This window comes from Schistocerca gregaria, chromosome X (assembly GCF_023897955.1).
Source record: "Schistocerca gregaria isolate iqSchGreg1 chromosome X, iqSchGreg1.2, whole genome shotgun sequence".
Taxonomy (NCBI): Eukaryota; Metazoa; Arthropoda; class Insecta; order Orthoptera; family Acrididae; genus Schistocerca; species Schistocerca gregaria.
The window spans coordinates 40,392,955-40,419,472 of NC_064931.1; the positions used below are offsets into that span (position 1 = coordinate 40,392,955).

At 38.4% G+C, this 26,518-nt stretch overlaps 1 protein-coding gene across 1 annotated transcript in view; it reads right to left on the reverse strand.

Annotated features, from left to right (window-relative positions):
- Positions 1–5,001, reverse strand: part of LOC126297454 (outer dynein arm-docking complex subunit 3) — a 291,407-nt gene extending 286,406 nt beyond the window's left edge. The window contains exons 1-2 of the mRNA XM_049988314.1: positions 4,917–5,001; positions 2,753–2,874 (exon numbers count right to left, since the gene is read on the reverse strand). Coding sequence (XP_049844271.1) covers positions 2,753–2,874; positions 4,917–4,944 — 150 coding nt within the window. The 5' untranslated portion in view covers positions 4,945–5,001. The remainder of the gene's footprint in view (positions 1–2,752; positions 2,875–4,916) is intronic.
- Positions 5,002–26,518: the final 21,517 nt, after the last annotated feature.

The window sequence follows — 26,518 nt, forward strand, 5'->3', positions numbered from 1 at the left end:
AAAGCAGATTGAAGAATTGGAGTCATTTGGAGAAACAAATGATGTCAGAAAATTCTATTAGAAAATTAACAGTGGAAGAAGAACATTCAAGTTGTGTATTAGTATGTGTAACGGTAAAAATTAGGAATTACAAACTGATGACCAAGAGATGTTGGACGTTGGGTAGAGTATTTTAGTGAATTGCTGGATGCTCCAGAGCCCCCTATTGAAGGGATCCTGATTCACCCAGAAGATGGTGAGGCCATAGTCCCTCCTCTCTCTCTCAAGGAGAAGTAGACAAAACAATTGCGCAACTGAAGAACAATAAAGCACCAGATACTGATAATATAACATCATAACTACTGAAAGCCACAGGAGTTGAGTTAAATTGCAGGGTATACAAGATTTTGTGCCTCATCTGGAATCTGTTGTGTTCAACACACAAGAAAGGAGATATATTTAAATGTGGCAATTTGAGGCAGAACACTCCTAAATATTGCATATAAAGTATTGTCAAATACCTTGTTTAGTAGACTCTGACCCATGGTAGAAAACATTATTAGAAGTTATCAGTGTGGATTCAGATGAGGAAAGTCAACTGTGAATGAGGTATTTACTCTCTGGCAAACAATGGAAAAGGCCAGTGAATTTGATGGTTGTATGCACCATCTTTTCATTAATTTCAAATTTGCATATGATGTAATAAACTGGGCTAAGCTTTAGGGCAATGGAGGAATTTTGGGTGCCTGGAAAGTTGGTGCGTTTGATATGGGTCACCCTAAGGCACCCCCAAGTGTGCTTTGCGAATGCAGTCAAGGCTATCACCCCAATTTCCCACACGAACTGGCCTAAGAAAAGGGGATGGGCATTCCTACCAACTCTTCAGTTGGGCATTCGTAAAAGTGGTGCATCAATCGGGTATGCAGACAAGAGGTACTATCTACTAGAAGTCTATACAATTGTTGGGATATGCAGATGATTTCGACCTAATGGGTAGAACATTAAGAGCTCTACAATGTGCATTCTCAGCTCTAAAACTGAATACAGAGAACATGAGCCTGAAAATTAATGAAGGAAAGACCAAGTATATGTATAATGGTACAAATCAACCCTTAAAGCCCACGGTAACGCTTGATGGATTGACTTTTGAGCGAGTGGAATATTTCACTCACCTGAGCACAAAGACAGAAGTAAATGGCAGCACTTCGACTGAAATTATGGCCTGCATAAGTGCTTCTGATCAATGTTATTTTGGAATGCTGCAACATTTTAAATCCAAGCTTCTGTCATGAGAGACTATGTGCTGACTCTATAAAATGCTGATATGCTCAGTACTTACGAATGGCTCAGAAACATGGATAACATCTACATCTACATGACTACTCTGCAATTTACATTTAAGTGCTTGGCAGAGGGTTCATCGAACCACAATCATACTATCTCTCTACTATTCCACTCCCGAACAGCGAGCGGGAAAAATGAACACCTAAACCTTTCTGTTCGAGCTCTGATTTCTCGTATTTTATTTTGATGATCATTCCTACCTATGTAGGTTGGGCCCAACAAAATATTTTCGCATTCGGAAGAGAAAGTCGGTGACTGAAATTTCGTAAAAATTACAAGGCAGGGTGAAAGAAGACTGAGATCACATGAAAGAAGTATTCTAAAGAGAATCTTTGGACCTGTGTATGAAAATGGTAGTTGGAGAAAGTGAAGGAATGATGAGCTTTATGACTGCTATAAGGAATATGATGCAGTAAAGCTCACAATGTCATGTAGATTGAGATGGACTGGACATGTAATATGACTCTATCAGACAGATCCTGCAATGAAAGCCAGCTGCAATGAACTTGGAGGAAGAAGAGCAAGAGGATGACCAAGGTTGACATGGAGTGGCGAGGTTGGAGAGGGCACTGCCCAAGTTGGTTGCTGTTACTGGGGGTCTAAAGTGAAGTCCAGAGGAGAATGGTATGAAATTATCAAGGAGGCCAAGTCCCATCCTGGGATGTAGTGCCAATGGAGGAAGAAGAAGAAGAATACACATTTTATTCTTTTGCTATGCAGAACCTACAACATAAATAACAATTTGTTTATTGAATACAAGGAGTTATTAAGAAAATGCATTTTACATTGCTGGCTCAGACATCAATGAATACTTTAACTGTAAAATAATTTGCCTCTATATCTACATCTACATCATACTCTGCAAGCCACCTAATGGTGTGTGGCAGAGGGTACTTTTGGTACCACTATCTGATCGCTCCAACCCTGTTCCACTCGCGAATAGTGTGTGGGAAGAACGATTGCCAGTAAGCCTCTGTATTGGCTCTAATTTCTCGAATTTTCTCCTCATGGTCAATACGCAAGATGTATGTTGAGAGAAGTAATATGTTTTCTGACTCCTCCTGAAAAGTGCTGTCCCAAAATTTCAATAGTAAATCTCTCCAGGATGCATAAGACCTCTCCTATAATGCCTGATAGTGGAGTTTGAGCCAAAATTAATTGATGACTAACCAAAACCATTTCTGGATCTAGTACTGTATACTGTGGTTCTGTACTTACCAATTCTTTTAAACTGTGATGAGTTATTTACAATAAATTTCATTAGAGGATATATGTACTGTGAAGCTACAATTTAAAAGCAATATTCTTTACTGTGTGTCCACAAGATCATCGATCAGTGCCCCAGCAGAATTCTCATATCATGCTTTTATGCAATGAAAACTTATTTATAAAAGATGAGATTGTATAAATGAAATGCAGGATATCTCACCTGTCCTGGTTTTCCTCGTTCAAGATACATTTCTTTGATTTCCTTCTTAAGCTGAACAATCTTCTCTATGTTTTGCTTCTTTTCTGCATCACATTCTTCAAAATGAGCCTTACGTTGTCCCTCTGAAATTGCATTTTTTTTTTTTTTTAAGGGTGGAAGAAAATGCTTGAAAGTTATTCAATGAATTTACTGATATTCAAACAGCAGTAAAACATTGTGGGAAGTAGTGGTGACGTAATGAACAATAAAATATCAGTTGTTACAGATGTCATGTGACTAGTGATATCTTTTTAGGCTAGATGGGCTGAAGGCAGAAAATAACCAAGTTCAGAGAGAGGCTAGTAGTGAAACAAACACTCAGTTTCAGATAACTATATAGCAAAATTCTAGCATAAAGGATTCAAGCAAATAGCTGTAAGCTGTAAAGTGCTGATCCAATTTTAATCCTGTTATTGTACACTGTCAGCCATCCTCATTGTATCGGAGAATATGTAAACTAAAGAGTAATATTAACTAGATTTCCATCAGTGAATTAGTCATTAAATGAATGACATAATCTGCCTCTCTGGCCATTCTGTGGCCAGTTCCATAGCTATATCAAGTGTTATGGGGTTGGGGCTAATATTTACTTCCACAAAGCATTTGTGGAAAATATGTTTGAGAATAGTGATGTTAACAAAAGTTACTCAGAGCAGTATCTGGAAGTATGTGAACACATTTATGAATAATTCATCATCCACTTTAATCCTAAATATTTATATTACTTTTAACTCCAACACCTAACTCTGGTTTAACAATGAACCACACTGCCTTTGTTGTACTTTTATGTTATAAAATGAACTTATTGTTTGCCATTTGTGTGGCTACCTTCACAGCTGCTTTAAATACAGCTTTATAACATCTAATTTACTTACTAAAAATTCCTATTTTAGTTATACCATTGTTCATTGTGGAGTTGCCTTTTCCTGGCATTGGGAATTCTTATACCATGAGTTGTCCATTTAAGTTTAGTAGCTACTTTATTACCTGTGGTTCCAAATGGAAAGGCTTTGCTGAACATTTCAAGAAAACTACATAAAATTTCACAAAGTTATCAGGCATGTTACTGGAACTAGAGCTGTCAAAAGGTCATGTAACCTCTCTTAACTTACTGCTCAATATAACCATTAGTTTTTTTCCCCTCTCCCATGTGAGTTCCTTTTCATATGGCTTTTGCTGTACAAAACTTCTCTAATGATCTTTAGTAGCTTAGTAAATATTGTGGAGTGGTCAGAGATCCTGAAATCTAAGCAGTATTTATAAACATCTTTAAATATACAATGACTTACAGCATTATTAATACAAGTCACTGATTGTGCATTTACTCCAGTTGCTTGATTGAAGTTGACTTTGAAGCCATAGTTTTCTCTTATGTCAATGAATTTTGAAATATTATTGCTTTCAGTTATGATATAGATACTGAAGTCAGTAGCTGTTACAATCTTTTTCCTCTTATCTTATTGAGTTTTTCAAGTAGGAACTAAAATTGGCCAAAAAGATTCAGCTGTTGTTTCTCTGGTACTCTGTAAATTGAATCTACTGGCGTTTATGTCCCTAAATTTGACATGGGAGATCTCAGATACACACTTTTCATTCAAATAAGTAAAATAATTTCTTACTTAATCTCAAAATTATGAAGTGAGCTTGAGCCTCAATGTTATTCTCTTTACAAAAGCTATTAGCTACTTTGAAATTTTCAATTGTATTAAGAATTTTAATAATCTCTAAATCAATATTCACTAAGAAAAATAACTTAGATATTTCTACATTGAGAAAGATTAATTTGAAATTCATTGATTTCATAAGTTTTGTTTGGAAAATCAGCACTTAGCCCATTGATATTTCAGTGCATAAATGTATGGACTTCCTATCTTCTTTATGGTATAAAGCATGATTTTTCTTAGGTGGCATTTTGATGTTACCTATTTTGATAATAAACAATGATCATTCCCATCTTTCATTATAACTTACTATTATTTAGAATTTTAAATGGTTGGGTAGAATACGTTTGGCCTGCACCATTGTAAAATTTTATAAGAACAGACGAAAGCTGGAAGAAGGATCAAACATGAGTCATCCAAAATGACTAAGGAAATAGGAAGTGTGGGAAAAGCAACATGATTACCTATGATCAGTGTCCTGTACAAAGTCATGTTCACAAGGATGCAGTCCTACAGACCAATCTGAGAAAAGGTGTAATTGGAGAGTAGAATTCCAGCATGGGAGAGCAAGGTGTGCTGCAACTGCTTGGAGCCCCGTTCTCACAACACACTTACTCACAAAAGAGTTGTAAACCCTATTTTGAAACTTCCTGGCAGATTAAAACTGTGTGCCGGACTGAGTCTCGATCCGGCACACAGTTTTAATCTGCCAGGAAGTTTCATATCAGTGCACACTCTGCTGCAGAGTGAAAATCTCATTCTGGAAACCCTATTTTGTTCATGCCCATGTCATAGCCTCTCTTGTGTTTGACTGATCTTCAAAGTTCTTTGCTGCCTGTGCCAAAATTAAAATGTGATTGACATACATTTGTGTTTTTATTTCTTCTGTGAACTTAAATTTCTCTTCCAAATCTCTTATTGGTTTCCTTTACTACATGCTCTGTGTACACACTGAATGATTTGACAGTTATTACACTACCTCACTCCCTTCTCAATTACTATTTTTCATGTTTATCAATTGCTATAATTACAGTCTGGAGAAATTGTGGAATCCATTTTCCTTCCTGCACTTTATCCCTGATAACGCCAGAATTTTAAAGTTTAGATTCCAGCCAACATTGTCAAAAGGTTTTTCTTAATCTACCGTTGCTATGTGTCTTTCTTCAATCTATCTTGTAAAATATCTTGTAAAATAAGTTGTACAATCAGCATTGCCTAACAAGTTCATACATCTGTTCAGAATCCAAATTAATCTACCCCACATTGGTTTCTACTGCTCATTACATTCTTTTGTAAATAATTTGTGTTATTTTGCACCCATATCTGACTAAACAATATTTCAGTAGTATACCTGTGAGCACCTGGCTGCTATGGTACTGTTTATCACATTCTTCTTGAAATCTGAGGGTCTTTCATCTGTCTCATATATTCTGCACATGAGGTGGAACCGTTTTGTCATGGTCAGTTTTCCCAAGAATCTGAATAATTCTGAGGGAATGTCATCTACAGGTGCCTTGTTTCAACAGAAGTCTTTCAGTCCCGTGTCAAACTCTTCTCATAGCATCACATCACCCACCTTATCTTTGTACAATTCCACGTGTTTTCATATGTATACAACAAAATTTTACAATAAAAATTAATCACTACATTTATATTTTACATTGAAAATTAAATGTTTGCACTAGCATCCCACACTATTATAGAATTCTTCTGTTTCATAAACACAGCTGTCAATTAGTAGATTCTGTACATGCCACTCAAATTAATTGTATGGTAGATCTCCCACTGCCAGGGGTAGTTTATCATGCAGCTCTCTGCCAGTATATTTGAAGGTACTTTGGGACTTATTTAATCTAGTATATTCTAAGCCTATATTGTTCCTGTTTCTTGTTCCATAACAGAACTTCTGTAAGTTAAACTCTCTGGCTGTTCTTTTATTGAGAGGAGACAGGCTTAAATGTAGAAGGAAGCTACAGTTAATATTTTTTGTTCTTTGAAATGTGACCTGCACAAATCTGTTTGGAATACCTGTAATTGTTCTCACTTTTTTTCTTTCCACAGTAACACTGTTTCCACATCAGAAGAGTTTCCATATAGGAACTGACCTGGAAGATAGCTTAATATGAAGACTGAAGCTATTCCTTACTGACACAGGGTTTTAATCTGGATAGTCAGTAAATTACACATGATAGTTTAATACACAATTGGTCAGTGTGTGAATCTCATTTCAGTTGTGGGTCAAAATAAATACCTAGTGCTCTGAAAGATTCACACTCACTTTCTTTTTCACATAGTTTGTGGAGATAGAAGTATATTGTCTCAGTTTTGTTTAATTTTCTGTAGCCACAGTGGAAACATAAAAGCCATTCTCAGTGTTTTCCTTATATATATGAAATGGTCATCGTGAGGATTGTACCGTCAGTGCATATTACTGACTTGTAGGGCAAAGAACTACGTAAATCATTAAGCCCAGGACTGACTTGTGTGATATTCCTGTAGTGACAGGTAGGGTGTTTGAAGTACAGTTATTTCCAGTGACAACTTGTCTCCTTTCTAAGAGATAGGGTTTGACTAATAAAAGTTCAATATCTTTTATTCCATTTCTTTTTAAATCTAGACATTAGGTTAGTGTGTGATACAGTGTTAAAGACCTTGCTCAGATCAAGAAGCATAGCACAAGCAAAAGAATGGCTTGCAAAGAATCCCAGAACATCTATAACTAGAGATTTTACAACTTCAGTTGTGGGTAGATCAGGCTAAAGCTATATGGTAAAGGAGAGAGATTAGCTTATTGTTCTCGAAGTAGCTACATAGTTGCTCTTTCGTGCAATTTTCTATGAGCTTAAATATTATGTGGATGAGGGATGAGGGAGTCTGTAACTGCCAGGACTTTTTCTATCTCCCTTCTTATAGACTGGGGCAACACTTGTGGATTTCATAACATCAGGTAATTTCCAAGCTTGAAGCATGCTGTTTATAATACAGTTCAGGGGAGACAGTTTAATAGCAATATGTTTTAGGATGTAATTTGAAAAGTCATGGATATCTTCCCTACATGAGTTACCCAGTTTAGATACAGTTCAGTGTACAATCTGGAAACTAACCTGAGTCCACTTGAAAGTAATGTCTCAAATCAGGTAGGCCTATATTGTCCAGACTATCTTCAGAATTATTTTCATCTATTTCTGAGGCAGCAGAATTTCCATGATTTTTCACAGTTTATGATGGCATCACAGACCATAGAATCAGCATAAGAATCATGATGAGCATTGATAACAAATAGACATTTGTGACTGAGGCCATGGAGTTCAGCCACACAAGCTTGGTAGAACTGGTAGGGCTATTAAAGACAATGATAGAACTTGACACATGCTGCAATGACAAGAGTGTGCTTACAGTGATACCTGGACAACAACTTACACATATTTTTGAACAAAAGTGACACAGGTTCCAAGAGCAGGGCTAACAGGCACAACAGTTGATAAATCCAAGGAAAAATCCAAGATAAGAACAAAGCCATACACGTGATTGCATCAGTGACACCATAGGCAAGGAATTGTTGCCTAAGCTGCTTCTCATAAGCCTCCCAGCCTTCAACCACTTTGTCATAACAGAGAAAAGGTACATCAATGATGTAGAAGCCTGCATAGTCAAAATGGCTGACAAATTTGTGATAGCAACTGTAAGAACCTGTTGCTCTGTGAGGACAGATTAGAGCATAGTCTCAATGGACATGAGGACCAATGGAACAAACAAATAGGCTGAGCCCATGGAAGTGAACATCACGTTCATCAAAAATTGTCATAATGCTAGACACAACCAATAGTGCAGCCACTAAGAACAAATGCTTATTTATCCACATGCCCCAACATCAGATTTGTTTCTCTTGATTACATTTTCCTGTTTAGTCCTTGACTGGATATGAATGAGGGACTGTTTTATCTCCATAATATTCTACTTTAAATGATCCGATCTTCATTAAATCATACAGTAGAACTGCAGGATCTCAGGAAATATAATGGCTGTAGTTTGTCCTTGCTTTCAGCAGTTCACAGTGCCAACATAGCAAAAGCTATGATGATTGATATTGGTCTATAATCTAGACAGTGGCAGCTGCATGTTACATATGACCAGAATGTCTTTGTATTTCTGCTTGATTTTGAGACAGGGCTTTAGTTGTAAAAATTGTTCAACAAATCCAACATTGAAGCCCACAATTGACATAATTTATCATCATGTCTGATGATTTACAGTAAATCAAACTATTTATTGGTTCTTCTTAAAACTGTGGTATTACCACACAGCTTAATTATTAGGGAATAGCAGTCACTGAGCAGCCCAGTGAAGCTTGTATGCCTCTGTATAAGGAACAATGTACCTGCTATTGTGAATCGAGGTGAGGTCACGTATCTAGATTATGAATTCCACTTGAATCAGGAAACTAACACTACTGTAATCAGAGAAGCAATAGCAACAAGAGACAAAAAGGCAACATCAAAGTAAAGTATACATATTGCCTGACACATAATAATGGGAAACTGTTGATGAGCTGCATGAATAATCTGAGTGGTTCCTTAACTGGATGACTTCCTTCCTCTGCATTGTCCAACAGAGCTAGTGCTTTGCTCCTAATGATACTGATTATTATGATGTGTACCAAACAAGTCTAATTTTCAAATCCTTGTTCATCACATAGCTAAAATACAATGAATAATTCAGAAATGAAAGAAAATGGATCCACATTTGTAAATATTTTTCTTATGGTTTTGTTACCTTCTATTTGCTAGTATTGATGGCCCTTCATACAATAAAATGCCCTGTTTATTGTGCATTCGCCTCATGAAACACTGTGGGGACATATGAAATGTAAAACAGGATATTGATGCACAGGGCATTGATTAAAATTGTGTACCATCACATATTTTAGACTGCACAGCAGATATCCAAGTCAGAAGTGCTCTACACCATGTAATACTAAGTGACAACCTCTTAGGCAGAACTAACATGAATTTACAGTTTAGTAACATCAGCTGCAAAGCCAGATAAAGACCTAACAATCACATTAGGAATAAGATAACAAGAAAATGATTAATAAATGTTTTTCCATTTTCCTGACAGAGATCAAGCATATAGTAGAAATGACATGCCCCTTGGTAACCAAAAGGTACCAGAGTAATATTACTCATAAGCAACAAAATACTAGCAAGTGGTACACCCAACAACTTAACATACTCAGAATACTACTGATGATTATGAAAGACAAGTCTCATAACAATGATAGGGACAAGGAAAATTACACTAAACTGAGAAAGCTTTAGAGATTAGAAATAAAAAATGCTAAGTGCTGTGCAAATGATGAATATATTTTAAATTCTAAAAATAAATGTAAAGCTGCCTGGACAGTCATTAAAAGGGAAATTAATAATACCAATAAAGAAAGGAGTATCCCTATTGACTGCAATATTCTCAATGAATATTTTGTAAATAGCGTCACCACCCCACCCAACAATTCTGCCTCTGATGCAGAATAATTGCTCACTTGTGCAAAACAGACAAGAAGTGAGAAGTTCACTTGGACCTGAATCACATTAAGTGATATTCATAAGTCAAGAAACAAATTAATTCCAAAACAGAAGATTATTATGGCCTCAGTAATCTCATCATTAAATGTATAGCAAAAGACATTGAAATGTCACTTTTCTCACTATCAAATAGAGTACTTGATGAAGGAATATTCCACAACTGTCTTAAGCTCGCAGTTACTTTGCCTGTGTATAAAAAAGGTGAAAAAAAACCTCCCAAATAACTACAGACCCATTTCAATTGTACCAATAATATCCAAGTTAGTAGAAAATAGTGTGCATAAGCAGATATACAGGTATTTTGAAACCAACAAAATTTTGAATGAACAACAGTTTGGCTTCAGGTCACACCTGTCAACTGTAAAAGCAGTAGAAGCTTTGGTTAGCAATGTTTATGAAGGGTATCAATGTCTGGAACACTTATTGACCTAAATAAAGCTTTTGACTCAGTGTCATATGACATACTCATCAAAAAGTTAAAATACTACGGCATTGAAGATGACACACTCAGACTATTCAGATCTTATCTAAGCAATAGGTAACAACTTGTATATGCAAATAAGCAGAGGTCAGAAATATTCCCTATAGAAAGAGGAATACCCCAAGGCTCTGTTCTTGGACCTTTTCTGTTCATTGTCTCTGTTAATGACTTCTCGAATTACATACTGTGTAGGAACATACTATATGCTGATGATATGACATTAATAAGTACAGGAGAGAACTTAGTGTACTGGACAAAAATAGAGAAATGGTGCAAATGGCTAATTACTGGTGTCAGGCTAACTGTGCATAAATCAAACAAAAACAGAAGAAATAATATTTAATCTCAAAGTAGCTAAAAATGAAAACAAAACAGTGAAATTACTTGGACTAATCATAGACCAAAAGCTCTCATGGGAAGGACACACCAATTATCTATGTAGTAAACTAGCAAGAGAACTTTTCTTATTGTATAAATTAAGAAACAGTGTGAGGAGGCAATTGCTACTCCACTCATACTATGTGTTTTTTCATTGCCAACTGCAATATGGAATGTTCCTTTGGGGTAACTCCCCAAGGGCTGAATGTATTTTCAGATGGCAGAAGAAAGCAATCAGGTGCATGGAGGGGTTAGCACCCAGAGAGTCCTGAAGAAATTATTTTAAGTCTCTTGGCATAATGACAGTGCCAAGCATGTACATATATAACTGTCTAATATATGTCAGATAAAATCTGAAAAAATTGAACATGAGATGTGATGTGCATGCACATAGTACAAGAAACAGTCACCTGCTGGAATTGCCTTCCACAAGACTTGCTGTAGTCCATAATAACTATAAGTACTTAAGCATAACATTTTTCAATAAGTTACCATGCTCAGCTCGTACAGTACCACTAAATAAATATAAGAATTCATTGCAGGCCTGGCTAAAAAACAATGAATTCTATACAACTGAAGAATTCTTAGAAATGAATCATCAAAATATATGTTTTACCTAAGTTATGAAGAAAATGTTTTGATATTGTATAAGCTAGTTATTTACTATGATTCTTTTATGTGTGTATTTAATTACTGTATAAAACATTGTTTTACATAATGCTGAAGAAAAGTTCTTTAGTACCTTTTCTCCCCTTTCTGTAACTATTTGAATATTGTACTGAAACTAAAACCCTCTGTAAACTTTGACAAAGACAATTGTATGAAAAATACTGAAAGGCTAATAAAAATATTCTATTCTATAAGAAGGCATGTGACCAATGAATTATGATGGAAGGTAGCAATTGAACATCTCATAGTCAGTATCATGAGGGGCAGAACAAGAGGTCAGTTGGACAAAGACAAAGTAAGGTAGTGGCCCAGTTCAGGAACCACTCTAGTATTTGTATGCCTTAATTTAGAGAAACTAGTTTAAACCTATACAAGAATGGCCTGATTAAGATTTAAACTACTGACTGTCAGCCCATTGTCACTAAGCTTATGTACTTTGAAATATATTTCAGTCAGGGCAGAGTGACAAATAAAGGTGGCAGAGAAAGAAGAAAGAATTGATTGTTATTACCTTTATTACCAGTTCTTTGTCATTCACCAGTCATGGCTGGATAGAAGATATCAGTTTTACAGTAATATTACCACATTTAAATTAATAAAAAATTTCAATGTAAACTATGATACTAAAGTGGGTACTACAAAATAGATATTTAAGAAATAGATTGCAATATACATTAAAATAATAAGACAATCATGTAGTAAAATAGCAGAGTTGCTGCTGTTGCCTTTGGTACTGAGTTGCAGCTGAGATAGACACTGTTCTGTCACTAAAGAAGTATTCTTCTATACTGTACAAAGATTGCTCTTTTAGTATACACATAATTTTGGTCCTAAGTTGTTTGACTGGTAGTGACTGTATATCCTCAGGTAGAGCATTAAATAATTTTAGGGCCACAATTGGGAAGTTGTTCTGCATCTTAGTTAATCAACATCTTGGCCTGTCTATACTGTCTTTATAGTGAGTGTTAGAAGCTATACTGTAAAAGTAATTGTTTACATTACAGTCTAGAATTTTAACCTGGAGTACCTGCAAGGTAAAATCAGAATAGTATAAGTATCCCAAGTTAAATTATTTGGTATCACAAACCATCCCAGCTGAGAATCAGGTAGTTTTTCAGCAAGACCATCAATAGATGTTTTCCTAATGTACATCATGGACTGTACTATTATTCAGTTTCTGTAAGGTTTAAATTATCAGTGAGAGTAAATTTGGTACCATTGACATTTTTTCCAGATAAAACAAGCATAAAGGAAGAAAGAACTGGTGCAGTGAATAAGGATTTGCATATACAGACAATTGTTCTGATTTAGAGAAAGTGAAGGATACTGTATATAGTAGGGTGTTATATTTGTGACCCTCATAACTTGGTCTGTTTTACTTGTAAGTTGATGACTAATCTTAGATAAAATCTTAAGATAAGTAAATAAACTACCAGCAACAACAGATTCTTGTAAGAACTATTGAAAAGTGGTAAAAACTACAAAGAGCTCAGTGGTAACATTTTATTAAGCAATCTTGTGTTTGATTACCAGTGCTGAGCACCAACTTCTACAGCAAGAGAAAGCTAGTGACAAACATTTTAAATTAATGTATTATTCATGATTTCAACATGTTAGAGGAATAGTACTCACAAAGCAATGAAAATACACTATAAGAAATAGTGTAAAATCTTAAATTTTGTTAGGAGTTGTCCAGGCTAGAATAATAATTTACAGCAAGCTTCTACTGAATACGAAAAAGGACATTGACAAACGTCATGTATTCAAGAGGAAAGTGAAACAATTTCTCATAATAATTTCTCTGTGTATAATTTAAATGAATTTATACTGCTATAAGATTTGTAAAAGATGTGTTACATTATAAATGATGCAATTTTTCTGCCAATGTATGTAATATTATATATATTTTATGTATATTGTTTGCAGTACTGTAGTTTTTCTCAAACCCTTGAATGTAATACTGTATATCTTGTATTTATATGGTTTACAGTGTTGTTTCTTCTCTTTCTTTATTAATAGATCTGTGTCATTTACCAGTCATGACTGGACAGACTGCATCAAGATTAATTACATATATATATTTTAAAAAATATTCACAAAATTAAGACACTTATACTTAATAGAAACAATATTTGTCTATTCACTTTGGTCACAATTAAAGAATTCACCAATGAAGTACAATGGGCACTCTTTCAGGTCCTGTGCTACTCTCCTTCTGAATGTTCCTAGCAGCAGGGATTGCACTTCCTGAGGCAGTGAGTTGAACGTCTTTAGGGCAATCACTGGAAAGCTGTCTTGCGTTTCCGTCAGTCGACACCTTGGTATTTCGATGCTCCTCTTGTTATGGGTATTGTGATTGTGTATATCTTGCCTCATGCTGAAGACTCCTTGGTTTTCTTTCACGCTGAAGAGACATAAAAACACATACTGGCTGAAGACTGTCATAATTCCTAACTGCTTGAATATAGGCATGCAGTGCTTCTGTCTTTTGCTTGATGTGATTATTCTGAGAGCTTTTTTCTGTGGAATTAGCACATCCTTACAACCTGCAGAATGTCCCTATAACAGTAGGCCATAACTGACGTGTCTATGGAATAGGGCATAATATACTGTTATGAGTTATTGGTCACTCAATACACCTTTTAACCTCCTCAGAAGGTATATTACATGGGAAAGCTTGGAGCACATGTACACTGTGTGTTCATTTGTTGTTAGTTTCCTTTCTATCATGAAGCCCAGCAATTTGATAGCCTCACTATTATCATGGCATCCGATGTTGTTAACGGTGCATATCAGATGTTGTGTTTTTTCTTCATTCATTTTCATTTTATTTTTGATGAACCATTCTTTAATGTTTTGGAAGAGTACATCTGTTTCTTGGAATGATTCTGCAGCAGTTCTTCCTTTGGCAAAAAGGGTGGTGTCATCAGCAAACTGTAACATATTGTTGTTATAACCCATATCATTGACATAAATAAGGAACAGGAGAGGCCCTATGATGGACCCTTGGGGTACTCCATATTCCAGCTTTTGTTCTTGTGATGTTACTCCATGAATTGATACCACTTGTCTCTGACTTTACAGATAAGACTGAAAAGTTGCCAGAGCAACACCTCTGACACTGTAACACTTCAATTTATTGTGCAGTATCTTGTGGGAAATGCAGTCAAATGCCTTGCTAAGATCACAGTGTGTCAGTGCCACACTTTCTCTGTCTTTGAATCCTTGCCTTATTTTTATGGTTAAGTCCAGTGCTGCTGTAAACGTTGACTTTCCCTTGTATTCATTGATTTGTTCTGTATGGAAGTACAATCTTTGTACAAAATGTAATTTTGCAGGACGAAATAAAAATCAGTCATATCCTTCCCCCTTTCAAGTTGCTCCTATACTTCAAAATTAAAGTATGGAATCCAGAGAGGATGATAAAAATAGAGGACTGTATTTCAAGTGTAATAATTATCAAATGTACTAGTTATTTTTTGCTGTGGCTATAAAATGTATGTCAGTTACATTTCAAATTACTTTGCCTAATGTGTGTATGCCATTCCTTGTATCATAAAAACACATAATAAAAAAAAGTGAGACTACAATAAAATACTTATTTATGAAAAGGAAATAATAAAAAAAGGAGACAGTGAGTTGCAGATGAGCACAACAAAAAGACTGCTATATATCTGAGCGTTCAGCCAAAAGGCCTTCTGCTAAAGTAGCAAACGCGCACATATTCATGCAAGCACAACTTACACATTCATGACCATTGTTCCTGGCTGCTGAGGTGCTATGTGGTATGTAGCAATTTATCCTTTTCATAATATTGTTGTTATTCCATCCTGGATTTTCCATTGTTTGAAATAATCAAAAAAGCTTGTTATGTTACAGAATATTGTTTTTTCATGAAGCAAAGCAAAACTTTTGACATATGGTAGATCTGGCTGAAGGATAGAGGTGGTAGGTGTTGGGGTCTTCACTCTGAAGACTGGTTTGGTGAGGCTTTCCACACTAGCCTGTCACTAATTGTGTTCTTCAACACTATAACTACTGCAGTCTACAGCCATTTGAACTTGCTTACTGTATTTAAGCTTCAGTCTTGCTCCACAATTTTTATACCCTCCCCCTCCCTGCAAGTTTCTTCCATCACCAAACTGACAATTCCTTTATGTCCCAGGATGCACCCAATTAACCAGTCACTTCCTTTAGTCACATTGACCCACAATTTTTTTTTTTCTTAAATTTGATTCAGTATCTCTTCATTTGTACTTTGATCTATCAATATAATCTTCAAAATTCTTCTGCAGTACCACAGTTCAAAAGTGTCTATTCTTGTGTTGTCTGAACTGTTTATTATCCATATTTCACTTCTGTACAATGCTACAATCCAGACAAATACCTTCAGAAATGACATCCTAACAATTAAATTTGTATTAAATGTTTAAAAATGTCTGTTTCTGAAATTCTTTTCTTGCTATAGCCAGTCTGTATTTTGTATGCTCTCTACTTAATCCTTCATCAATTTCACTTTATAACTTCTCTTCATGAAGTTACCCATTCTGTTAAACTGTTCTTCCATGTCCTTTGGAGTCTCTGACAAAATTACAATGATGTAGGCTAACCTCAAAATTTGCATCTCTTCTCCCTGAAATTTAAGCCCTTTCTGAATTTCTCCATGGTTCCCTTTGCTGCGTGCTCAATGCACAGATTAAAAAATATTGAAGGTAAGTATGTCACTCCCTTCTCAACCACTGCTTCTATTTCAAGTCACTCAACTTTCACAGCTGTAGTCTGGTTTCTATGCAAGCCGTAAATAATGTTACACTCACTTTATTTTATTCATGCTATGTTCACAATTTCAAAGAGTGTAATCTACATACCGTTAATACTGTAAAAAGCTTTCTCTAAATTTATGAATATTATAAATGCAGGTTTGCTTTTTCTCAAACTATCTTCTAGTAAAGTTGTAGAGTGAATATTGCCTCATGTGTTCCTGCATTTCTCCAGAACCCAAACTGCTCTTCCCCAAGGTTCATGTCTACCCATTTTCTTCTGAAGATAATTCATGTAATTATTTTGAAACCATGATTTATTAAACTTATGGTATTCACACATGAGACATTTCCTTTTCTTCTGAGCTCTTTATATTCGCACAGATGCTTCTCTTTTCTCCAAAGGTCTATTCAGTTTTCTTGTAGGTAACCTCTACATATTCTCTTGCCATGCATGCATCTACAACTTCACATTTATCTTCTAGCCATTCCTGCTTTGCTGTTTTGTATATTCTATCAATCTCCTTTTTTAGAGGACTATACTCCCTTTTGCCTGCATCTCTTTATGCATTTTTGTATACTCACTTTTCACCAATTAAATACAACATCTCCTGTGTTAACCAAAGATTTCTACTAGGCCTTGTCTTTTAAATATTTAATTCTCTGTTGCACTAACTATTTCATCTTTCCAAACCATCCATTCACCTTCTATTGTATTCCTTTCCTCTTGCAATCAAACACTGCCTAATGCTTCCTCTGAAATTCTCAACAATCTCTGGCTCCCTCAGTTTATCCAGGTTCCATTTCCTTAATTGCCTAACCATGTGCAACTTATTCAGTTTCAATCTGCATTTCATACCCAATAAGTTATGGTCAGAGTTCACATCTGACCCAGGAAACATCTTACAGTTTAAAATCTAGCTTTGAAATTTTTGTCTTCACATTATGTAAACAGTCTCCAACATTCCAGTGTCTTCTACATCTTTTTATATGATTCTTAAACCAACTGTTTTTATGACTAAATTATGCTCTGTGCAGTTTCCTTTTTCCATTCCTTTTCCCCAGTCTATAATATTCTGCTATTTTTCCTTTTCTTCTTTTTCCTACTATCAAATTCCTGTCCCCCATAACAAATAAATCTTCACCTCCCTTAACTATCTAAATAACTTTTTTTTAATCTCATCATACATTCTTTCAAGCTCTTCATTATCTGCAGAGCTAGTTGGCATGTAAACTTGTGCTACTATGGTGGATGTTGGCATGTTGTCTGTCTTGGCCATCATAATGCATTCACTTTGCTGTTTGTAGTAACTTATCAGCATTTCTATTTTCTTATCATATTACACCTACTCCTACATTACCATTATTTTATTTTTTTATTTATAACTCTGTACTCACCCAACCAGAAGTCCTGTCCTCCTTGCCACTGTACTACACTTCACTACATCTACATTCATCCTATCCATTTTCCTTTTCAAATTCTATAACCTAGCTTACCAGTTAAACAACCTAACATTCCACACTCCAACCCATAGAATGCTATTTTATTTTAGGGGGACTATTTTACTTCCAGAATATTTTTTTTTAAATCAAGAAACTAGATGACATCATTAAACCACACAGTTGAGCTGTGTCCCTCCAGGAAAATGACAACTATAGGTTCTCCTTGCTTTCAGTCATTCACAGTTTGAACACAGCAAGGCCACTTTGGGTGATATCAGAAGACCAGATCAGCCTTTCCTTCAGACTGATGCCCCTGCAACTACTGAAAAGGCTGCTTTACCTCTTTAGGAACCACAGGTTTGTTTGGCATCGCCACACACACCTCTTCATTGGGGTTACACTTACATTATGGCTATCTATATCACTGAGAAATACAAGCCATCCCACCTTGGCAAGGTCCATGGCTCATGGAGAGATTTTACAAGCATGATTAACTGGTGGTTCAGCAGAATTCACACTTGTGAGCACCTGCCTTCATTTGAACTAGAATTATTACACTTTTCTTGAAGTCTGTTGGTATATCTTGTATACGAGGTGGAAAAGTCTAGCCATGGCTGGCTGGCTCTCTCATGGATCAAATGGTGCCATTGGCTGAGGATGAAACAACAGTTGATCAGTCCCACTTTGTACATCTGAGGTTAGAAAGGCAGAGAATATTATCTCCCTTAACTATTTGAATAATTTATTTTGTCTCATCATATATTCTTTTGAGTTCATCATCTGCAGAATTTGTATATTCTTGTTCATTTTTAAACATACTCCTGCTTTGATTTTTTGTTGATAACACTGTACTGACTTGTTCAGAAGTCCCTTTCTTGTTGCCACTGCACTTCACTCATTCTCGCAATATATAACTTCAACCTATTCTTTTCCCTTTTTAAATTCCCTAACCTACTCACCCAGTTAAGGGCTCTAACATTCCACACACTGATTCTTAGAATATCAGTTTGTTTCTGCTGATGGAAACATCCCTGTGAGTTATCCCTGACTATAGATCCCAATGGAGAACTATTTTAGCTCCAGAATATTTTACCCAGGCGGATGCTATCACTGTTAAACCACACAGTAAAGCAACATGTCATTGGGAAATACAACAGTTGTAGTTTCACCTTGCTTTTAGATTTTCGCAGTACCAACAAAGCAAGGCCATGTTAGCTAATATTACAACACCAGATCAGTCACTACCCAGACTGGTGGCTGCTGTAGCTTGAAACATACGGGAATCAAAAGAATGCATCAATTACTCCTAGCCAGTATGCATTAAGGAAAGGGCTGGTGAAATCAATGTGGAGATGGTCCCAGGCCTGCAAAGCTTGCAGCCATGGAGACAATGTTGCCTGTAGAACAGCTCACTGTGGTGCACACTGAGAATATGCTGCAACCAAACAAGTGATGTCACCATCCAAACCAGACCAAAAAACTTGACAGAAGGGTAATGCCTTGATGCATAACACCCCCAGTGATCAGTGTGCAGAAATTGCAGGATCTCCAAACAGAGAACCAAGGAATCACTACATGAGGAGCTGAATAGTCCGTATCAAGGAGTGCAACACCATCAACAACAAAGAAATGATGCCAAAACACACAGTAGTTATGGAGGGGGTTGGATGGTGATGATGGAGATGCCTCAGGATGGCCATGTTGTACGAAATGTATAACTTTCCATAAAATTGGATCAGTAGCATTAGCATGCACAACCCAAGCTCTGGGGTTTGGAAAGCCATAGACAGATTGTTAAGTGCATTCATGAACATGGAAATGACGATTCTTCTGAATCAAAAACAGGGGCCAGTCCAGACCAGCTGGAAGATGGGAAAGCATGTCGGCATTCCTATGTTTAGCTGTGGAGTAGAAGTGAATCTCATAGCTGTACCAAAAGAGAAACAGTGCCCAACGTTGAAGTAAATTTGCTGCTTTGTCTGGCAATGACACTGAAGGGTTAAACAGTGAAACTAACAGCTTGTGATCCATGACGAGATGGAATTTTACACCATACAGCAAAACATGAAACTTCTTTAAGGCATAAACAATGGTGAGGGCTTCTTTCTCTATTTGTGAATATCTAGTCTGAACTGAATTAAGCATCTTCAATTCGTATGCAATAGACCGCTTGGAGCCATCAGAATATTCATGAGCTAATACCACCCCCAGCCCATGCTGGGATGCATCTGCTTCTGACACTAAATGTTGACCTTGTTGGTAGGTTACAAGGCTAGGTGCAGATTGTAACATAGACTTCAGTTTGGAAAACACCACTTCACATGCCTGCAAGCAGTGGAAATACGTCCCCTTATACAGCAAGGCATGTAACAGTCGTGCAAGTGATGCTGCCCCCAGCAAAAACTGATAACAAGCAATCTTACAAAAAATGCACCTTGATTTCCTTGACTGACATAGGACATGGAAGAGCCACAAATGCAGAGACATTCTGATGAAGGGGTTTGATACCAGCACAAGAGACCTCAAACTGAAGATACATAGAAAGCTGAAAGAAGAAAGGAGTGTACATAAGACATAAGTTGTTGAGATGTTCAGCAGTGTAGGAGCCGGAGACCACAATATCAAGATAGTTGGCACAGTCAGGCAGGGACTCTTGAGTTGTTCAAGAAATGGTTGAAAAATCCCAAGGGCACTTGCCACATCAAATACTAACTGCAAGTACTGGTACAAGCCAAAATGTGTGTTAATGACCAAGAGCCCTTGAGAGTCGGCATCAATGGGAAGCTGCAAATATGCGTCAGGGAGATCAATCTTGGAAAAATACTGACCACCAGCAAGCTTAGCAAAACGTTCATCAGGGAGTGGCAAGGAATACATGTCAATGATAGATTGAACATGGACAGAAATTGCCACTAAGTTGTAACCATCATGATGGCTTCTTGACAATAACTAAAGGGGTAACCCATCTGCTGGAATCAATCAGATGGATGACCCTGGAGACCATGAGCAGTCGAGCTCCGCCATGACTGTCACACAGTGCCATTGACACCAGGTGAGGTCAAAAGAAACAGGGTCTGGTTGAAGGGCTTTGAAATTATTGGCACAACCCAAACCCACTGAGAAACCAGGTGGAAAATTCAAAGCATAAAGAGTCGCATTGTGTATAAGGCACTTCATCAGAGATGAGATTAACTTCATTGGAAAAAGTAGGTTAAAGGTGTCCAAACCAAAAAAGCTTTAGTGTGTGTATTTCTCATCACCAGAAAAGTGAGCAGACGAACCACAGATTTATATGTGAGTGGCGCCAAGAAACTACCTAATATCAGAATTCTTTTATTGTAGGTGACAAATGTATGTGACACTCCCACTAAAGAGGGAGAGCCCAAGTCCATGCATGTTTGAAAGTTGAGTAATGACACAGCAGCACCAGTATCAACTTCCATGTACAAAACCTTCTGTTAAACTTTGACATCAATAAAAAGTTTATTGCGTGCATTGGAGATTGCCAATACACAACTGACACCCCTGTCAGTGTCTACAACAGGCTGTTGGAGTTTTGCATTACAAACAGGAGCAATGTGGCCCATTTTATTGCACTGGTGGCAAAAGGCCCACGACTTGGCACAATCCAGCCTATCATGAGTAACAAAACACAATGGATGAAAGGGAAGCATGGATTGCTTGCATTGTTATTCACTACCAGGCTTGCTGTGCCATTGCTTTGGCCAGGGCTGATGCAGGGAGGTGGGCTGGTAACCATAATGTTTTGCTCATGCACAGACCACTGCCACCATATTGATCCCTGTGAACTATCCAACAAATGGTGGGAGGAAGTGGGTTGAACTTCTGTAACCTCACACAATAATTCAGTTTGAGTACTTGCAGCCCTCGAAACCTCAAATGATTGTGCAATAGTCAGAATGTTGGAAAGAGGGTGGTTTTCACATTCACTGAATGATTGCATCATAAATCAGTTGGTCAGCCTATGGCTCCTTATGGATGTCTACATCTACATCTACATCTACATCCATACTCCGCAAGCCACCTGACGGTGTGTGGCGGAGGGTACCCTGAGTACCTCTATCGGTTCTCCCTTCTATTCCAGTCTCGTATTGTACGTGGAAAGAAGGATTGTCGGTATGCTTCTGTGTGGGCTCTAATCTCTCTGATTTTATCCTCATGGTCTCTTCGCAAGATATACGTAGGAGGGAGCAATATACTGCTTGACTCTTCGGTGAAGGTATGTTCTCGAAACTTTAACAAAAGCCCGTACCGAGCTACTGAGCGTCTCTCCTGCAGAGTCTTCCACTGGAGTTTATCTATCATCTCCGTAACGCTTTCGGAATTACTAAATGATCCTGTAACGAAGCGCGCTGCTCTCCGTTGGATCTTCTCTATCTCTTCTATCAACCCTACCTGGTGCGGATCCCACACTGCTGAGCAGTATTCAAGCATTGGGCGAACAAACGTACTGTAACCTACTTCCTTTGTTGTCGGATTGCATTTCCTTAAGATTCTTCCAATGAATCTCAGTCTGGCATCTGCTTTACCGACGATCAACTTTATATGATCATTCCATTTTAAATCACTCCTAATGAGTACTCCCAGATAATTTATGGAATTAACTACTTCCAGTTGCTGACCTGCTATTTTGTAGCTAAATGATAAGGGACCTATCTTTCTATGTATTCGCATCACATTACACTTGTCTACATTGAGATTCAATTGCCATTCCGTGCACCATGCGTCAATTCGCTGCAGATCCTCCTGCATTTCAGTACAATTTTCCATTGTTACAACCTCTCGATACACCACAGCATCATCTGCAAAAAGCCTCAGTGAACTTCCGATGTCATCCACCAGGTCATTTATGTATATTGTGAATAGCAACGGTCCTATGACACTCCCCTGCGGCACACCTGAAATCACTCTTACTTCGGAAGACTTCTCTCCATTGAGAATGACATGCTGCGTTCTGTTATCTAGGAACTCCTCAATCCAATCACACAATTGATCTGATAGTCCGTATGCTCTTACTTTGTTCATTAAACGACTGTGGGGAACTGTGTCAAACGCCTTGCGGAAGTCAAGAAACACGGCATCTACCTGTGAACCCGTGTCTAAGGCCCTCTGAGTCTCGTGGACGAATAGCGAGAGCTGGGTTTCACACGACCGTCTTTTTCGAAACCCATGCTGATTCCTACAGAGTAGATTTCTAGTCTCCAGAAAAGACATTATACTCGAACATAATACGTGTTCCAAAATTCTACAACTGATCGACGTTAGAGATATAGGTCTATAGCTCTGCACATCTGTTTGACGTCCCTTCTTGAAAACGGGGATGACCTGTGCCCTTTTCCAATCCTTTGGAACGCTTCGCTCTTCTAGAGACCTACGGTACACCGCTGCAAGAAGGGGGGCAAGTTCCTTCGCGTACTCTGTGTAAAATCGAACTGGTATTCCATCAGGACCAGCGGCCTTTCCTCTTTTGAGCGATTTTAATTGTTTCTCTATCCCTCTGTCGTCTATTTCGATATCTACCATTTTGTCAACTGTGCGACAATCTAGAGAAGGAACTACAGTGCAGTCTTCCTCTGTGAAGCAGCTTTGGAAGAAGACATTTAGTAATTCGGCCTTTAGTCTGTCATCCTCTGTTTCAGTACCATTTTGGTCACAGAGTGTCTGGACATTTCGTTTTGATCCACCTACCGCTTTGACATAGGACCAAAATTTCTTAGGATTTTCTGCCAAGTCAGTACATAGAACTTTACTTTCGAATTCATTGAAAGCCTCTCGCATAGCCCTCCTCACACTGCATTTCGCTTCGCGTAATTTTTGTTTGTCTGCAAGGCTTTGGCTATGTTTATGTTTGCTGTGAAGTTCCCTTTGCTTCCGCAGCAGTTTTCTAACTCGGTTGTTGTACCACGGTGGCTCTTTCCCATCTCTTACGATCCTGCTTGGCACATACTCATCTAACGCATATTGTACCATGGTTTTGAACTTTGTCCACTGATCCTCAACACTGTCTGTACTTGAGACAAAACTTTTGTGTTGAGCCACCAAGTACTCTGAAATCTGCTTTTTGTCACTTTTGCTAAACAGAAAAATCTTCCTACCTTTTTTAATATTTCTATTTACGGCTGAAATCATCGATGCAGTAACCGCTTTATGATCGCTGATTCCCTGTTCTGCATTAACTGATTCAAATAGTTCGGGTCTGTTTGTCACCAGAAGGTCTAATATGTTATCGCCACGAGTCGGTTTTCTGTTTAACTGCTCAAGGTAGTTTTCAGATAAAGCACTTAAAAATATTTCACTAGATACTTTGTCCCTGCCACCCGTTATGAACGTCTGAGTCTCCCAGTCTATATCCGGCAAATTAAAATCTCCACCCAGAACTATAACATGGTGGGGAAATCTACTCGAAATATTTTCCAAATTATTCTTCAGGTGCTGAGCCACAACAGCTGCTGAGCCCGGGGGCCTATAGAGACATCCAATTACCATGTCTGAGCCTGCTTTAACCGTGACCTTCACCCAAATAATTTCACAATTCGAATCTCCGTCAATTTCCTTCGATACTATTGCACTTCTTATCGCTATAAACACGCCTCCCCCTTCACTGTCCAGCCTATCTCTGCGGTATACATTCCAATCCGAGTTTAGCATTTCATTACTGTTTACGTCTGGTTTCAGCCAACTTTCTGTTCCTAGTACTATATGGGCGTTGTGACCGTTTATTAATGAGAGCAGTTCTGGGACCTTTCTATAGACGCTCCTGCAGTTTACTATAAGCACATTAATATTGTTATTCCTTGTTGCATTTTGCCTACTGCCTTGCCGCGTCTCAGGAGGCGTCTTGTCGGGCCTAGGGAGGGAATTCTCTAACCTAAAAAAACCCCATGTGCACTCCACACGTACTCCGCTACCCTCGTAGCCGCTTCCGGCGTGTAGTGCACGCCTGACCTATTCAGGGGGACCCTACATTTCTGCACCCGATAGCGGAGGTCGAGAAATTTGCACCCCAGCTCTCCGCAGAATCGTCTGAGCCTCTGGTTTAAGCCTTCCACTCGGCTCCAAACCAGAGGACCGCGATCGGTTCTGGGAACGATACTACAAATAATTAGCTCTGATTCCACCCCGCGAGCGAGGCTTTCCGCCTTCACCAACTCCGCCAGCCGCCTGTACGAACTGAGGATGACCTCTGAACCCAGACGGCAGGAGTCATTGGTGCCGACATGAGCAACAATTTGCAGTCGGGTGCACCCAGTGCTCTCTATCGCCGCCGGTAGGGCCTCCTCCACATCTCGGATGAGACCCCCCGGCAAGCAGACAGAGTGAACACTGGCCTTCTTCCCCGACCTTTCCGCTATTTCCCTAAGGGGCTCCATCACCCGCCTTACGTTGGAGCTCCCAATAACTAATAAACCCCTCCCCCCATGTGCCTGCTCGGACCTTGCTGAAGGAGCAGCCACATGTCCACTCACAGGCAGAGCGGGCGATGCCACACGGCCAGCCTCCACATTGACCCTCCGCCTCGTGCGCCGCGAACGCCGCTGAACCCGCCACTCCCCTTGGGGAGAGGGTGGCCCAACCGCGCCCGGTACCCGCGAAGATGTCTCGACAGCAGGGACAGTGGGTGAAGCATGTAACACCTGGGGTGTACCTTGCGACGCACCAGACTCCCCACTGCCGCTACACTCCGAGGCAGCAGCCTGAAGACGGCTGACCGTGGCCATCAACACGCTCAGCTGTTCGCGAAGAGTGGCCAGCTCCTCCTGCGTCCGTACACAGCAGCCACACATCCTATCCATCCTAAGAAGTCAATTTACTATAGAGTGTTAATAAACTTTTAAATAGACTGCTAATTCACTAAAGGCGGTTGATTATTGACTAAAGTGTGATTGCTAACCACTCCTTGTAGAAAACAAGGAAAATAGCACTACCTGTCTCTGGACTGTATTCAAAACAAACACTAGCACTATGGCTGACTAAAGGGGCTCTCTGACTGTATTCAAAACAAACACGAGATCTATGGAACACTTAATAGCACTCGACTATTAAAGCTTCCTAAAAGCAAAAACACGCAGAAGAAGAAGTGACAAGTAAGAAAAATACAGTTAATACTTAAATTAAGGTATCTCGCTGCACAGCAGACGTGTGGATGTCAGTGACAAAGTGACAACAATGATTTAAACTGTGAAGCTCAGCTGCCCAATGCTTATATTAATGTTCCCATTTCTTGTGACACATACAGAATTCAACTCGAGCAGCAATGAAGTGCATCCATTTACAAACGCCAGTCAGTCCAAATGCATGAAAGCTCTAAAACCATATTTTGTAGGCTCCCAATTCTTTGACAGACTCATTGTAAGCCAGAAGCTGGAAACAGTGGGGTATAAATGACCATGTGACCAAACCAGAGGCAAGCATTTGCAATACCTGGGTTTGACTGTGTAGCGCTGTGATGAGTGCCTCCTGCTGTTGACTGATATGGTGCAATGCTGCAGTAAGAACCCCTTGCTTATCAAACAGCTGGTGTAAAAACTGATTGGTAGCATCATCAGACACTGTAGATACAACAGAAGACCAGCCTGAGACTGAAAACTGCGCGGAGAACAATCCCATCCTCATTGCCACCTGTGTTGTAACTTGGATACACAACACAACCAAGAATGTTAGTACAACTTTATTAGACTGTGGCATGTATGACAATCACCATGGCATACACTGAACACAACAAGACAAGGCAA